The sequence below is a fragment of the Hirundo rustica genome, chromosome 2, assembly GCF_015227805.2.
Source record: "Hirundo rustica isolate bHirRus1 chromosome 2, bHirRus1.pri.v3, whole genome shotgun sequence".
Classification (NCBI taxonomy): domain Eukaryota; kingdom Metazoa; phylum Chordata; class Aves; order Passeriformes; family Hirundinidae; genus Hirundo; species Hirundo rustica.
The window spans coordinates 29145298-29159752 of NC_053451.1; the positions used below are offsets into that span (position 1 = coordinate 29145298).

The 14455-nt window shown below is 43.6% G+C and overlaps 1 protein-coding gene across 11 annotated transcripts in view; it reads left to right on the top strand.

The window, feature by feature from the left end:
• The first annotated feature begins 252 nt into the window (after positions 1–252).
• Positions 253–14455, top strand: part of LOC120749645 (rap1 GTPase-activating protein 1-like) — a 43571-nt gene continuing 29368 nt past the window's right edge. For 7 of the 11 annotated variants that reach the window (XR_005699707.2, XR_005699706.2, XM_040057249.2 and 4 more), the window contains exons 1-4: positions 3367–3499; positions 8386–8479; positions 8927–8962; positions 14030–14077. Coding sequence is in view for 9 of the 11 variants with exons in the window: in XM_040057249.2 (XP_039913183.1) it covers positions 3456–3499; positions 8386–8479; positions 8927–8962; positions 14030–14077 (222 nt within the window). In the remaining 2 variants the exon portion in view is untranslated. Of the gene's footprint in view, positions 363–3336; positions 3500–3763; positions 3872–8385; positions 8480–8926; positions 8963–14029; positions 14078–14455 lie in introns of those variants that run through there. The other 4 variants (XM_040057247.1, XM_040057258.2, XM_040057253.2 and 1 more) reach the window with 3 other exon arrangements.

The following is a 14455-nucleotide window of genomic DNA, read 5'->3' on the forward strand; positions in this document are numbered from 1 at the left end:
ATCCCTGCAGGTCTGGGATTAGAAGCGCAGGGAGCAGGATGTGGATGTACAGAGCTGCCTGTCTTCCACCTCTGGAGCTGCCAGTCTGTCCCCTTCTGCCAGGGCAAATCTTCTCTGCTTAAGAGCACAGCTGCTCCACAGGCTGGCTGTTCAATCGACAATGATCTCTAGTTTCAAGTGTGACGGCACCGACCTGCTCGATCTCCATTCAGCTGCAGGTGGGGGCAGCGGAAGAGAAAGGGAGGGAGGGAGAGGGAGGACACTGCAACCTACGTGAATAATTGATAGTGCAAGGAAAGGAGAGCAGCTGGGTTCCCTGTCTCCATCTGCTCACCAGCTGGGGATGAGAGATCCTTGCTCAGGTAGGGGATGAACAGCTTAGCTGCTTTTATTCTCATCTTGCTTGCAATGCCAATTAAAAATATTTTGCATCTAGAAGGAACGGGAGCAAAGATAGGTGGGGGAGGGTTGATCCAGATCTTCTCTTCTGCTTGCGTGGCGTTGTGTAATGGATGGAGTTTGGGGCAGTTTCAGCCTCATCAGGGAAAGTGTGTGTGCTTTTTAAAAGACATTGTGCTATTCTGCATTGTGTAGAGAAGCAGTTGCAGAGGGAGAAAGGGAGAGTGGAGGTGGGGAGAGCAGATGTCTGTGTAGGAAATGAAACAAACTAAAGGGATGGAGGGGCATGAGAGAGGGTCTGCCCAGACTCAAAGGAATCCCACCCTGACTATGGCAATCCTGGACATAAAATGAGGAGTCCAAGTGAGATGCGGGAGGTGCTGTCTGTGCACACCCGGTGCTATATTTAGAAACTGTGTACACAGATCTGTGGAAACAGCTGATGTGAAAACGTGTATTTCTGTCTGTGGATGCAGCTATGGGTTTGTGTAATATTGAAGTAAAACTTAAAAAAAATACATTTTTTTCCCCCAAAGAGTTTACCCTTGAAGGATATACTGCTGTGTTTATGTGGTACTGCGCAGCTTCCGTGGAGCTGCTGATGGTCTTACAATGACTCAATTAACAGAATTGCAGGGACCAGTTTCTGTGTTACAGACTTTTCCTGAACAAGATAAAATGCTAATAAACTTAAACACATGGAAAAAAAAAATCTCCTAACAAAAACTGGGAAAATATATAGCTAAAGGTATGTAATTACTATAATACATATTTAATGTGCCTACAAGGATACCTGAAAGAACAAAAACTTACATGCCAGTCCCTAAACCACGCAATAACTATAAAAAGCATAATGATCCATGCAAGTATGGACACATAAAGGGATTAAAATCTGAGACTGTAAGTACACCGAATTAGTCATATAAGAACACAAGTATCAATAGGAGCTGAATCTACTTACTTCAGCTGAAGACATATATTAGGCAATATTTTCGAATCAGCAGGGTAAATAGTAACAATCTTCAGCATGATTGTAAGTTAAGGAACAGAAAGCGGTCCTGTGATTTGCTTACATGTGATTTACTCATATTGCTATTGCTAAAGGAGGCTAATTGGAACAGTAATTAAGGTATTTAATAATTGTTTGCTGTTTTTCTTATGCACGCTGAAGGCTTTATACACAACTGGATTTGCACAGAAGGTTAGGTAAAGCTGTGAGACAGTTAAATGAAAGCTGAGATCAGTGTGTATGTGAACAAAGTTGGCTCTTGCCTGTAGTGGCAAGCTGCCGAAGAACAAGAATGGCAGAAAGACCTGAGCCTCTCTGTATGCTTTGCTTTCACCATGGCCAGGCTTGATAGCGCTGCTGATAATGACCCTGAGATGGGGGAGGGCAGTAGTTACTGCTGGCAGCCCTAACAGCAAAAAAAATTTGTCTCTTCCTCCTTCCTAGATGCAGCAGAAATGGCAAGCTTGGCTCTTTGCCTTGGTCCAGTCACATCTCTGCTCAGAGATTCAGGTGAATGAGTAAGACCTGCTTGTGCAGAGAGCAGCTGCTCTATTCAGTGCCCTGGGCCCATTTGGGAGGCATTTAAGTTGGAGTGAGGATGTATGAATTGGCCCACGCCCCAGCATCAGATCTTCTGGGGAATTACAAGAGGTAGACAAGAGGAAATTGAATCACCTGGACTCCGTGCAAGTTACTAAAAACAGCAAGCGAACCCTTTCTTTTTCCATTCAAAGTTGCCACCTATCTTGATTCCTTACTCCTTACAGTCTTTTTGCCCACCAACACACCCTTGAAGTCCCCATAATAATTTCCATCCAGGTCTTTCAAGAGTAGAATTTATAGGAAGCATTAGGATGAAAATGCTGCATTCATCCTCAAAACTTTGATATAACTCCTTGCTCTCTGCATTTTTCTTTTTTCCCCGTCTCTATCTGCTAGCTCATATTTTCTGTCTGATCTGTCTGCATACTGTTTGCACTCTTCCTTTACATCTTTTCCCACCTCTCTGGCAAATTCTGTCTCTTGTTCTGTGTTTCCTTATGTCCCTTTCATTAGTTAGAATGAACCCAGTGTGAGGCTGACATTTGGTGTAAGGCTGTAGCTGCTTCTTTTATAGGTCTTGATGTAAAGAGAAAACATGACATCATCCTGTGGAATGAAACTGAGAAGTGCTGGAAAAAATACATGTCCAGAAGAACTCTCTGTTCTCATTTAAACACAAGTATATGCATATTGTTGCTATAGCAGACCATGTCCTCATGCTCAGTTTTTATCAGGAATGACAATGTTGCTGAATGAATGAAAATACACGTGGTTAAGGTTTTTGTGACCCATGAAAATTTGAGGTTCCCTAGTTTACACATTGCATCAATGAGCTGTTTCGTAAGGGGCGCAGAGCCAAATCTCTGCGGTACTTGAAGTATGTCAGGTCCAAATGACAAGTATTTGGATTTAGTGGATTTAGTATCTTCCTAGCCTTCCCTTTAAAAGAATGGGGATCTGTGGAGAACTGCTTTGATGCTCACTGGATACTGAGAGCCCGGAGATGTGATCTTCTCCTAGAGCAGAGCTGAAGAAGTGAAACCCCTCTGCCGTCCCTGTCTAACGCTGTGCTTGCGTTACCCTCACGGACAGTCTGCAGAGCAGCGTCCCCGGCTCGGCTGTCCCAGCAGCTGCTCCTGCACGCTGTGCTCCATCCATGGGCCCCCACAACGAGGGGCTCCGGGGGGAACCGCTCTGCCACAGCGGAGGAGGGGCACAAGTCATCACCCCATCCCCCCTTCTCTCCTTGTCCTCCATCCCTCCTCCTCCTCCTCTCCTCCGTCCTCTCCGGGGCCGCTGCCCGCCGGGCCCGGTGCCGGCCGTGCGGGCCCCTTCCCCGTCTATCCGGTGAATCCCGGCCCGAGAGGAAGAGGAGGGGTGGGGGCGGGAGCCGCGGCTTCGCAGGGGGCCGGGAGGGAGCCCGTGCCCTTCTTCATGGCGAGGCCGGGGGAGAGCAGGCTCCCGAGGAGGGAACCCGGGAGCTGACTCAGCGGAGCAGTCCAGCATGTTTTCCCGGGAGCAAGGCTTCCCTGCGGGAGCCAGCGGAGGGTAGGTACCGGCACCGGTGCCGGCGGCCGCGGGGCCTGGGGCCCTGCCTCTCCCGGACAGCCCGCTGACGGGGCAGGGCAGCGGCTGCCGGCGTTGGGATCGCAGTGCTGGAGCAGCAGGAAGAGCCCTCGCGGCTTGGCTGGGAGGGCGGAGAACCGGGGAGGGCGAAGGCGATGGGCGAGCCCAGCCCGGCAGGTCCGGGTCTGGCTGTGGGCCCGGCCCTCGCTCCCTCCGTCCGTCCCTCCCGGCCCCGCTCCGGGCCCTGGGGCGGCAGCGGGTGCCCCTCTGCCTGGAGGGAAAGAAGGAGGCTCGGCGGGTTTTCTGCTGCCGTCTTGGGAGCGGGGGACCTCTCCTGTTGGGACTTCTCAGGAGGTGGGGAGTGCGGGTTGGATGGCAAGATTAATTTCCCCCTGGAGTTCTCCTTTCTCCTGCCCCGCAAGGAGAGCTGGCGGGGTTCTCCGGGCCCTCCCGGTACCCTGCCCTCCTCTTCGTGGGTACACGAAGTCCTGAGCACGGGCTGCCCACGAGTGGGAGCGGTGGCCAGCACGGGAGCTGCCCAGCAGCCAGAGGGGAGTGCGGGTGGCAAAGAGGTTCATACTGGAAGTCAGAATCTGTGGGCAGAAAGTTTGTCACCAGCTGAGAGCAAACCGCCTGTCATCTGTAGTGGTTGCTTCCTTTTCCGAGTTCTGCTTCAATAATTCCTTCTCTTGAGTTCTAGGAATCCATATGTAAGCAAATTTCAAAGCTGTACAGGTGTTCTGAGAGTAGGGCTATTCGTGTCGTGTTTTCAGCCGTCTCCACCAAGTAGCTAGCAATTGTATTTGGTAAAGCAAGTGCATCTCTAAAGCAGAAACAAGGGAGTGAAACAGCAGAAACTGTTTCTCAAGAAAAGTGGTTGCCCAGAATTTTCCTTATGAGCATTTCAGGCCTGTTCTTGTCCCACATTACCTTCAGTTCTTCTGAATTGCCCGTGCCTTCTAGTGAGGGATTTAAAAAACATATTAATGTCTCCCTGTAAGAAACTCTTATCAGGCCAGGACACCGGTTAATGTACTGACTGTTGTTCCATAGATAGCTGCAAATCATGCTGTGGTGTTTCTCCTGTTGGAAGCCTTCCAGATTAGCAGAAGTGTTTACAACAGCTATTCACCTGCTTCCCTGTGAACTTTCAGGAAAACAGTTATCTGAGCATTTGGGGCACTTGCCTTTTAGAGTGCAACAAATCCCCATTTGCTCTGGAATATTTATGAAAAGGTGTATGAAATTCTGTCCAATTTGTGTTTTTCTTAGGGCAAATACTTGCATTGACTTGGTTATTGAACTGACTTGGCTACAGTAGATAGCAATGATTTTTAAAGCTGGGTAGAGAGATCCCTAGACTGAAATAGACGAGGATGCTGCAAGACAGGGATACAAGGCATGAACAGAGTTGTAGTGGCTTAGAGATCTTCAAGGGTTCTTCTTGTTCCATTTCAGAATTGAGAGTGGAATTTATCAGCGAATCGGCAGTACCTACATTTAGTTTGACTACCTGCTTGAAATTCAAGCACTGATTACTGTCACTAGCAAAATCCCAGTTTAGCCTTCAGCATTTTCCAGGCCCTATGCTTCCCTATGTTGCCATATCCTAAGAGTAAAGCTTCAGGAAGTATACATTTGCACATAAATACTCCTTTCCAAATCTGCAGAATTGCTTTCCTCTTTCAGAAGGATGATGTTCTTCTTTTCTGTGGTCAAAGAGTTAGAAGGTCCAGTTTGAAAAGAAGCATGTTCTCTCTTTGTAATACAGTCTAGTGCTTTTCATTCCAGAAGTTCAAAGTTACGGAAATTGAATGTGGACTTTAAAGCAATAATTATAATAGCCCCAAATTTTTTGTGGTGGTTTATAAAAGCTAACGTAAGATCTAAGGCATTATCTTGGATTTTCAAAGTCCCGTGGCATATTCCTAATTTGGGGTAAATACAGAATTGTGACCATCTCTAAATGTACTGTAAGACTGATGATTTTGGCATCTACCGGACTCATTTGGACAACAGAACTGTACTAGGATTCAAGAGTAAAGAACAGTTTCTGCCTGAAGTTTTCCAGTCAGTCCAAAGTGTTGAGATGAATGTATGGTGAGAGGACAGGGGCAGGACTGGCCACGTTGACCTCCTGTAGAAGCTGCCAGATTTCCATGATGCAGGTGTGTATTTAAGTCCTCTGAATGATTCAGCATTCACCTCAGTGACGTGCCAAAGAAAATACTAGCATGCAACAAGGCCCCAGGACATCCAGTTGCACAAAAGGTTCTATTGTTACACTTCTTTCTGAGAATGAGAATTTATCAAATTAAGCTCTTGCCTTTTCAGGGCTCACAGAACAGAAACTTCAGATTTTTAAGAGACAATGAAAATGCTTCATGTATTGCCTTGTACATAAATTTTGCTCATCCCAAACACTCTTCAAGTAAATGAATAAGTTGATAAATAAGGCATGTATTAGTATAGTATCAATATTAATTTAAAATACATTTGCCATCAAACTATATCAATATTTATTTGAGGTTGTCAAGACTAACTCCTACATCTTCCCTCCCAGACATATTATGGCATTAATTTCTAGATGCATTATATAGATCTCTCTCATTTGAATTTCAGGAGAAAATTGTGGGATGGAAGCATTGTGTTACTTTGTGTAGATGAGCCTATATGCAAGTTACATGATGCCATTGGGCCACTAAAATAAATTGTGACTTGTCGGTGAGCATTATGGTTCTTGGAGCTTGTGACAGAGCTGTTTCAAGATTACAGAAGTATGTTGTACCTCCATACAAGAGGGAATGTAGCCACTGCTCTCAAAACAAGGGTCTGCATGACTGCAGCAGCAGTCATGCATCTAAAAGCTACAGGACAGCAATTATTGATTGCCTTTTAGGATTATTGTATGCACTGTATGGTGATTGTACAGCCAGTGACAAGTGGTGTCTCTCGGGGCCTGTCTTGGGACTGATGATCTTTAATATCTTTATCAATGACATAGACATTGATAAACCTCAGCAGGTTTGCATATGACACAGAGCTGAGGGGTGGAGTTGACACAACAGAAGAAGGGACCATCTGGAGAGACCTGGACAAGCTTGATGAGTGGTGGTCCCGTGGGAATGTGAAGTTCAACAAGTCTAAATGCAATGTGCTGCACCTGGTTTGGAGCAATCCCAGACATGGACACAGACTGGGAGATGATCTTGTTGAGAGCAGCCCTGTGGAGAAGGACTTGGGGGTTCTGGTAGAGGAAAAGCCATACATGAGCCTGCGGTGTGTTCTTACAGCCTGGAAAGCCAAAGATACCCTGGGCTGCATCACAAGAGGAGTGGCCAGCAGATTGAGGGAAGTGATTTTCCCTCTCTGCTCTGCTCTTGTGACACTGCACGTGGGAATACTGCATCCATCTCTGGGTTCCACCCCCAGGAGAGATGTGAACCTGCTAGAGTAGGTCTAGAGGAGGCCTCAAAAATGTTCCGAGGGCTGGAGCTCCTCTCCTACGAAAACAGCCTGAGAGAACTGGGGTTGTTCAGCCTGAGGAAAAGAATGACCAGGGGAGACCTTATTGAAGCCTTCTAGTACTTAGAAGGGGCTTATTAAAAAGGAAGGGTGACTTTTTACAGGGCAGGTAGCTACAGGACAATGAGGAATGGTTTTAAACTAAAAGATTTATATTACATGTTAGGAAGAAAGTCTTTACTCAGAGGATAGTGAGGCACTGGAACAGGTTGCCCAGAGAAGCTGTGGAGGGCCCATCCCTGGAAGCGTTCAAGGCCAGGTTGGATGGGGTCCTGGGCAATCTTATGTAGTAGGTGGCATCTGGCAGAGGGGATGGGACTAGATGGTCTTTAAGGTCACTTCCAACCCAAACTCTTCTGTGATTCTGTGACCACCTAGCTATCATATTCATGATTTCATTATAAAGTGGACGAGTCCTGTCTCCTGTAAACCTGTTCTTAGTTCCCAGCCCCACCTGTGTGGCCTTCACCATGACTTAACCCCAATTGTGACTGCTAATAAAAACTGTGAGAGGCATGGAATGTTTATAAAGTAACAGTAGGAGAGGGGCAGCTGGCAGTGAGACTATCTGTAGTCCTGTGGGCAATGCTAAATATGTCTTCTAAAGCACAGTGTAGTGCTTGTGTTGCTTTTTATTTTCTCTTCTATGAAATCAAATAAAGTTCTGCCGCTGTTTGTACACACTGCTGCTCCAGCAGGGACCATAGTAATAATATATTTTCCATAGCAGATGTGCAGACAAAAGCTCACCTAATCTCCATGCTGGCTGTACCAGCAGTGGTAACATAAAACTGTGCCTGCATCTCTGCGGGGTGCTATCGGTTCTGTTCTAGTGCCATCTCTGTTATGCTCCTGTCTTTGAGATTAATACCCAGGCTGTGGGAGCTAGGACTGTCCTTTTGGTGCTGACTTCAGTGATGGTTCAGAACTACTTTCATCCTTCTTAATACGGTTCTGCTTTGGGATCTTATTACAAAGATTCTTGTGACACGTGTCTTAATTCTGCTCCAAATCCATGATGGAAGAGGAACTTGGCAAAGAAAAATCATTCAGCACTTCATGACAGTTGTGAGGAAAATATTGTGTTTAAGCAGAGGCAGAGCAGTCAGAAGCCAGAAAATTTTTGCTGTTACATCCAGGATGTTTGCAAGTGGCAAGTGGCAAGTTCAGGCACCTCAGGGATTCTCACAGGCAATGACAGCTTCCTTATAGGCAAGAAATGGCCCGGGGAGAGGAGTAGTAAGCAGAAGGCAAAGGAGACACTGCAGGCAAGCACTGACATCTTAAATTCTCTTAGGAGTTAACTTTTTCTTTTTTTTCTCTTCTGCCTCTGTGTGTTACAGGAGGTCTGAGGAGGCGGTGCAGGGTTTTAGTGATGTTATAGATTCTCCCACTGAAGACTTTCCATGTGTCCTCACTCCTGCTGTCCCCAACAAGGTAAAAGCAGTCCATGTTTTGCTCAGGGTTGATGTGTGCTCTGAATTATGTGTGCAGAAATACTGACTGAAATCAAGCTTGTGTGCGTGTGTGTCTTAGAGCTATAGCTGCCTCCTTCTGTGAGAATCCTAAACTTGTTAATTTGACCAGTTCTTATGCCATACTATCTCAAGTCAGTCTGAGCCATTGAAAGAGAGAAATTCCTGATACCTGATTGGCCGGGTTCCAGGTCAAACTTTTGCAGCGCAAGCAGAAGACAATTTGCCCAGTTGTTTTGTCCATGCTACCAATTAAGGAAGAACAGTTCCATAATGTCTTCAGCAAGCAAGTAGTTTCTTTGCCAAAATATGGAGGGAGCTGTTGGCTCCTTCAACATCTGGGTTACCACAGAGGATAATGTTAGCTTCTGCAAATGTCAAATTATTTTTCTCTGTTGTCTTTTCACAGACTGTGGACTTGTTTGAGATGATTGAAAAAATGCAGGTAAGGAGAAGTAATTCTGTAAAACTTTGGGATCTCTTAATTTTTTTGTAGCAAACAAATAATCAGCTACTATTTGTCCTATTGATTCACTCACAATATACTTTGATGCGGGCTTGCAGAATTTTTACGTCTTCTGGGCTCAATCTCTTCAATGGGATTTCAAAAACATTTTTCTGTGTTCATTTTTCCAGTCAGCATGATGGAGGCAATAGACAGGTTATTATAGGTTATTATAATTCTGTCTGTTCTTTGCAGAAGTGTGATTCTGAGAGAAAATCAAAGTTGCAGTAAGTTATCTCTGGCATCTTCTTCAGGAAACTCTGTTCTGCTGGGTAGCAGGTGTAATGACAGGTGATTAATGGGATGTTAACCTAACTGCGTTTAGCAAGGTCAGACAGTTTAATAAATAACTACTGTAGGTTCTGTCTTTAACTTGTGTGAGAAAGAAGGACTCTGGCTTAATTCTTTCACAGAAATACATGCATTTAGCTGCATATATTATGTTATAAACCTAAAATAGGGCAGAGTTGGATTTTCCCCTTTCACCGTATCAGATAAAGAAAGAATAATATGTTATATGTGTTAAGTAGCTAACAATGAAGTTAGATTATGCTTTCAGATTATATGTTGTCAGAGCATCCTTGCAGGTTACCAATATTTTCCCTGAGTGTTGTACCTTCTTTAAAGTGCCGTGGTTAACTTTGACCTAACATAACGCATAGCACAGCACATAAATCCTGCCTTTTATTATGTGCAGGAATTAAAGTTACCAAAACAAATTAACTTATTTTCTGAAATTTGGGTGATCAAATTATGAATATGAGGAAGATGCCAGACTTCAGTGAGACTACAAAGGTGAGGAGGTAGAAGGTAGCAGCAAAATGCTGAGTTTGGAGTTATGAGGCTGAAGTACTTTTTGGCAGACTTGGGAGGAGGAGTGTTGGTAGGAGGGGCTGAAGGTGTATCTGCCATGTGCAGACAGACACAGACCTTGCAACCACTGTACTGACATCCAAACTATGTTTGGGATGTGTTCTCAGTGCTTTGGAGTAGCAAGCTCTGTAACTGTGCCTGGCTCATTTACCTCTGTGCAGGGAAGTGAACTTGAGCACAAACTGCTGCTTCAGTTGAAGCACATGCTCCAAGGTGGTGACAGTCCTTCCCAGGCCTTTTGAAATATGGATAAGGAAGATTCAATACCGGGTGTCCCTCAGTGGAAGACTGGTGCTTAAGATAGCCAGTGTTTCTCAGCTCCCAGTTTACCATATGGAAAGTCTGACTGGATTTGCACCTCTTTGGTTAGAGAGATAACAGGGAGCTGATGGGAGTTTCCAAGGCATGCAGACTGCCTAATTTTGCATCTATGATGTTTTCTTAGCTGCCCATTATTAAGACTTTATAGCATTCTTTTTCTAGTTAAATTTGTTTTGTCACCTGAAATGTGCTAGAAGAATAAATAACTGCTGTTTAACAAATTTTTTGAAAGTTAAGTGTCTTCCAAATAATAATAAAAAAATTCTAATACTTTTTATGATCTTTGTTTAGATTTTTACAAATTCTTTATTCTCTTATGTTTGTTTTTGCTTTCCCTTTCCTTCCAGTTGACTGTGACTATCCTTTAGGTTTGAGAACATCCTTGAAAACTAAATTTAGGATTTTTATTAGCAATCAAAGTGAGTGAAAAACAAAGCGGGAGACGTAAACATTTCTCCTGTAAAATATCAACAAAAAAGCCTCAGGTTTTTTGAGTACTTTAACAGTTGGGCTGGAATATAATTGTTGGACTGAAAATTAGGATAGCCATTTCACATTCTGTGAGATTAATTAACAGGTAAAGTTGTACTGCCTTTTTGCACTGAAAATAATCCCAAGATCTGGGAAAGAAGTTTACCTTTTTTTTTAATTTTTTTTTCCCTCTTCAATTTTATTAATAGTTTCTTGGAAATAAATGAGCTACTGGCCACCTTGTTCTGTGCTCACTGATCTAATGAAGTATATATTCTGTTAAAGACACTTAGTAATGTGTTGTTCCTAGATTGTTTTGCAGTGCTTTGCAGTTGAAAAACAGGGAAATTTTACTTCATCCAGTAAGCTCAGTTGTTTCAGGTCTTTGTATGTTTGCATAGCCAATCCCTCTTCACTTAACTGCTTTTGTTCACTCCTTCTGTTTTGCATTCCTACAGTTTCTGCATATTCTTCAGTCTTATTTTCTCACAACTACTTCCACGGGGTTTTTTTCCTGTCTTATCCCATTTGGTATCCAAGTTGTCTGTTTTGAGCAAGTCCCTTCCAGGCACTCCTTTTTCCCCATAAAATACATGTATTATCATAGCATTGTTACGCCACGTTGGACCCTCACTCTGGGTCTGGACACCTTTTTCTCTGTCATTCATTCTTTCATCCTGCTCAGGCCAAGTGTTTCCCCTGTACAAGACCTTGGGAATATGAGATTCCCAGACTGATGTTGTCTCCAGTAAGCTACCCAGGGAAACTGGCAGTGCTGCAAGCCAAACCAGATCAAACCAGGATGTCTCAAAGGGTGGCTGAGACTGCTGCAGTTTATTCCTCTCCCTTTTGGGGAATGGCAGTGATCATCAAGCAGTTGCTCTGCCTTTGCTTTGACGCTTCAGAAGCTTATGCTGTAAGTTTCCTGTGGTCCTGGTTACCCTTTAAAATAAAACTTTGGACTGTACACCCCAGGGTTGCATTGTTCTTATCTTAAGCTTCACTCTAGAGGAGAGGTTGTAAAGGCTGTGATACAAAGCTCCTTTACAGCAGCCCAGAGCGTTTTCCCTCAGGCCTTGCTGAGATACTGGTCTCTTACCAGTTCCTCCTTTTAAACTGGAAAATTCTTGCATTTATCAGATCTGCCAAAATGCCAAGGAAGGGGAGAGAGAAATATTAGAAGATTGCAATTTCCCAATCTCTGTTTCTGTCGCAGCACTTCCCGCTGTTTGTTGCGGAAGGCTGTGGCTGCTTTGTACCTATGTGTCCATCCTGCCTCAGTCCTATTTTGACAGTGCACTGGACTTCCTGGTGGTGACAGGACTTTCTGTCTCTTCTCCAAATCCCTGTTTCAGAACCTGGACTTCCTTGTGAACCTCAACTCAGTAGGTTGATAACTGAAACTTGAGACCATGTCAACAAAACACTTTTTAGCACTTACATTCCGTGAACTCAACTTTTTCACCTTTCCAACTTCCCTAAATGCAAAATGGTTACTGACTACCTCTGCAAAATCTTGTCAATCTGTGTTCTATCCTCATTTCACAACTTACCACATCCTGGTTAATTGGTTGTTCATTTTGTCAATGCTGTGTTCTGACATCACAATTCAAAACATATATTCTAACGCTTTCCCATGAAGAGTATTTCCAGGCTGGTATTTGTTTAGTCTCTATTGTTGTAAATAAAAAAGGAGAACAAATTTTTTGGGAGGGTGTGTAACTGTCTTGGAGCTCAGCTTTTGTAGTTTGATCATATGTCACCCTGTAGATAACATGTGAAGCTTCTTTCTTGTAGTAGAGCTAAGGAAAATAATTTGGTCTTTTGTTATCTGCTCATTGTTCCCCACTTGCTATACTGTATTTCTATATTTATCCAATTAAAATTTGTTTTTACTGATACTTTTTGTGATTGAACTCAACCTCAGACTTCTGAAGAATGACCTCATGCATCTACTACTAGTCCCCTTACCCTGTGGCCATACTGTTTTACTTCTGATGTTTCTAAGAGTTTTTTAAAGGTGTTAAGCATTTGTTGTGTACTCAAGGTCTGGCTCCTCATGGTTTAATGAAGGTTTAGGGTTTTTTATGGCTCCGTCTTAGGTTCTTTTAATAAACGTTCACATTTTCCTACCTAAGTGAAGTAGATGTGTTGGGTTTTGTTGGGTTTTTCTCTTTCTCTTTTTTTTTTTTGGCTTTTGTTGCTCCTGCAAAGAGCATCCTGATTATTATGAATCCTCAGTAGTAAGGCTGCTGTTGCTCAGTGTGAGTGGTGCTGTGCTAGCGGTTTTTGCACCCTATACAGCTGGAGCGTTGTCCAAAACTTTTGTTCCTGAGCCTCCTAAGTGTCCACTGTAGAGCTCCTCTGAGATTAATCTATTTCTACCAGAATCTAGTTGACAGACTAGTTCCACTGTAGAATATGTGGACAGGCATGGCTGTTATAAATCCAATCCTGCTTATTTTCATAACAAAGTCAAGAGCTGCTTATCCTGTCTGGAATCCCCGATTAGCTGTGCCATTAAGCAGTCACTGATGGTATATAAAAATATAGTCTCAGAATCATGTTCCAGTATGAGAGTTACAACATTTAGGGGACAGTAGTTAAATACTCATGTACAGGTTGTAAGAGAAACCTGCATTTTAAATCCTGGTCCTCACCTTCCTATCTGATAATGCGAATTCTGCTTCTTACAATTCTGTCTGTGATGCCCACTTGGATTATGGCCTGTTGACCCTCATATCTGCTGGTCTGGGCCTCTGTTCAGACTGTGTTGGTCCTCTCCTTAGTAAAATTGTCCTATTGTTGTGTGCTTCTGCAGCAGAGGTGTGGTGAAAATGGGCTACTTTGCTGTGGTGAGAAGGCAGAGGATGGAATAGCCTGAAGGAGGAGACTCAAGTCTGGATGCCAGCTCCTGATTCAGGAAGAAACTAGGCAGCCAGTAGCCTTTTGCTCTGTTATTCCAATTTTCCAACCCATCCTGTAGTAATTTGGGGTTTTTGGGTTTTCTTTAATTGCTTTGGATAGGTGGAAGGTAGCTAGAAGAGATGAGAGAATCAAATAAGATGATCGGTTTGGGAGATTGTTTTAATATTTATCAATTGTCTGCTTTATAAGGGGTGTAAGATTTGGGGTAGCTTTTCAGTTTTAATGCAAGATTAGGGCACTGGCCAAATTCTGGCTTCATTTTTCCCTTTTATTCCAATCTTCCAAACTTGCTTAAAATGGAAGGTTTTATAGAGGGACAAAATATGCATATTGAGGATCTGGAGAAGGACCCGGGGTAAGTGAAACAGACATGCTAAAATACAGGATTCACTGTCTGTGACTTTATGTTTCCAGGGGAGTCGTCTGGATGAACAAAGATGTTCCCTTCCAGCTCCTCTCAAGGTCAGGCCAAGTTGTTGTTTCCTCCTAAATTGCTGAGAATGGCAGATAATTACTGACCTGGCTTGCAGTGTACTTTCATACTGGAATGAACAGGGAGTCTGCAAACATCCCAAGAACACTTACTTTTTTTCTTCTACCTTTTTACCTTGCCTTTTTTCTTTTCTTTTATTTGCCTAGTTGCTGCACAGGAGGGTGAAGCTATGTGGTTGAAATAGAATTAACGTTTCCCTTTTTCTAATTTAAGTGGCTCCAGTAAGAGTTTATTATTATTAGAAGTGTTAGTTTTGACTAAGTAATTTCTTAAATTTATTCAATTTAAGAGCTGTAATAATATTTATGAAACCACATAGCATTTATTTCAGTAGTCTGCTTGATGAC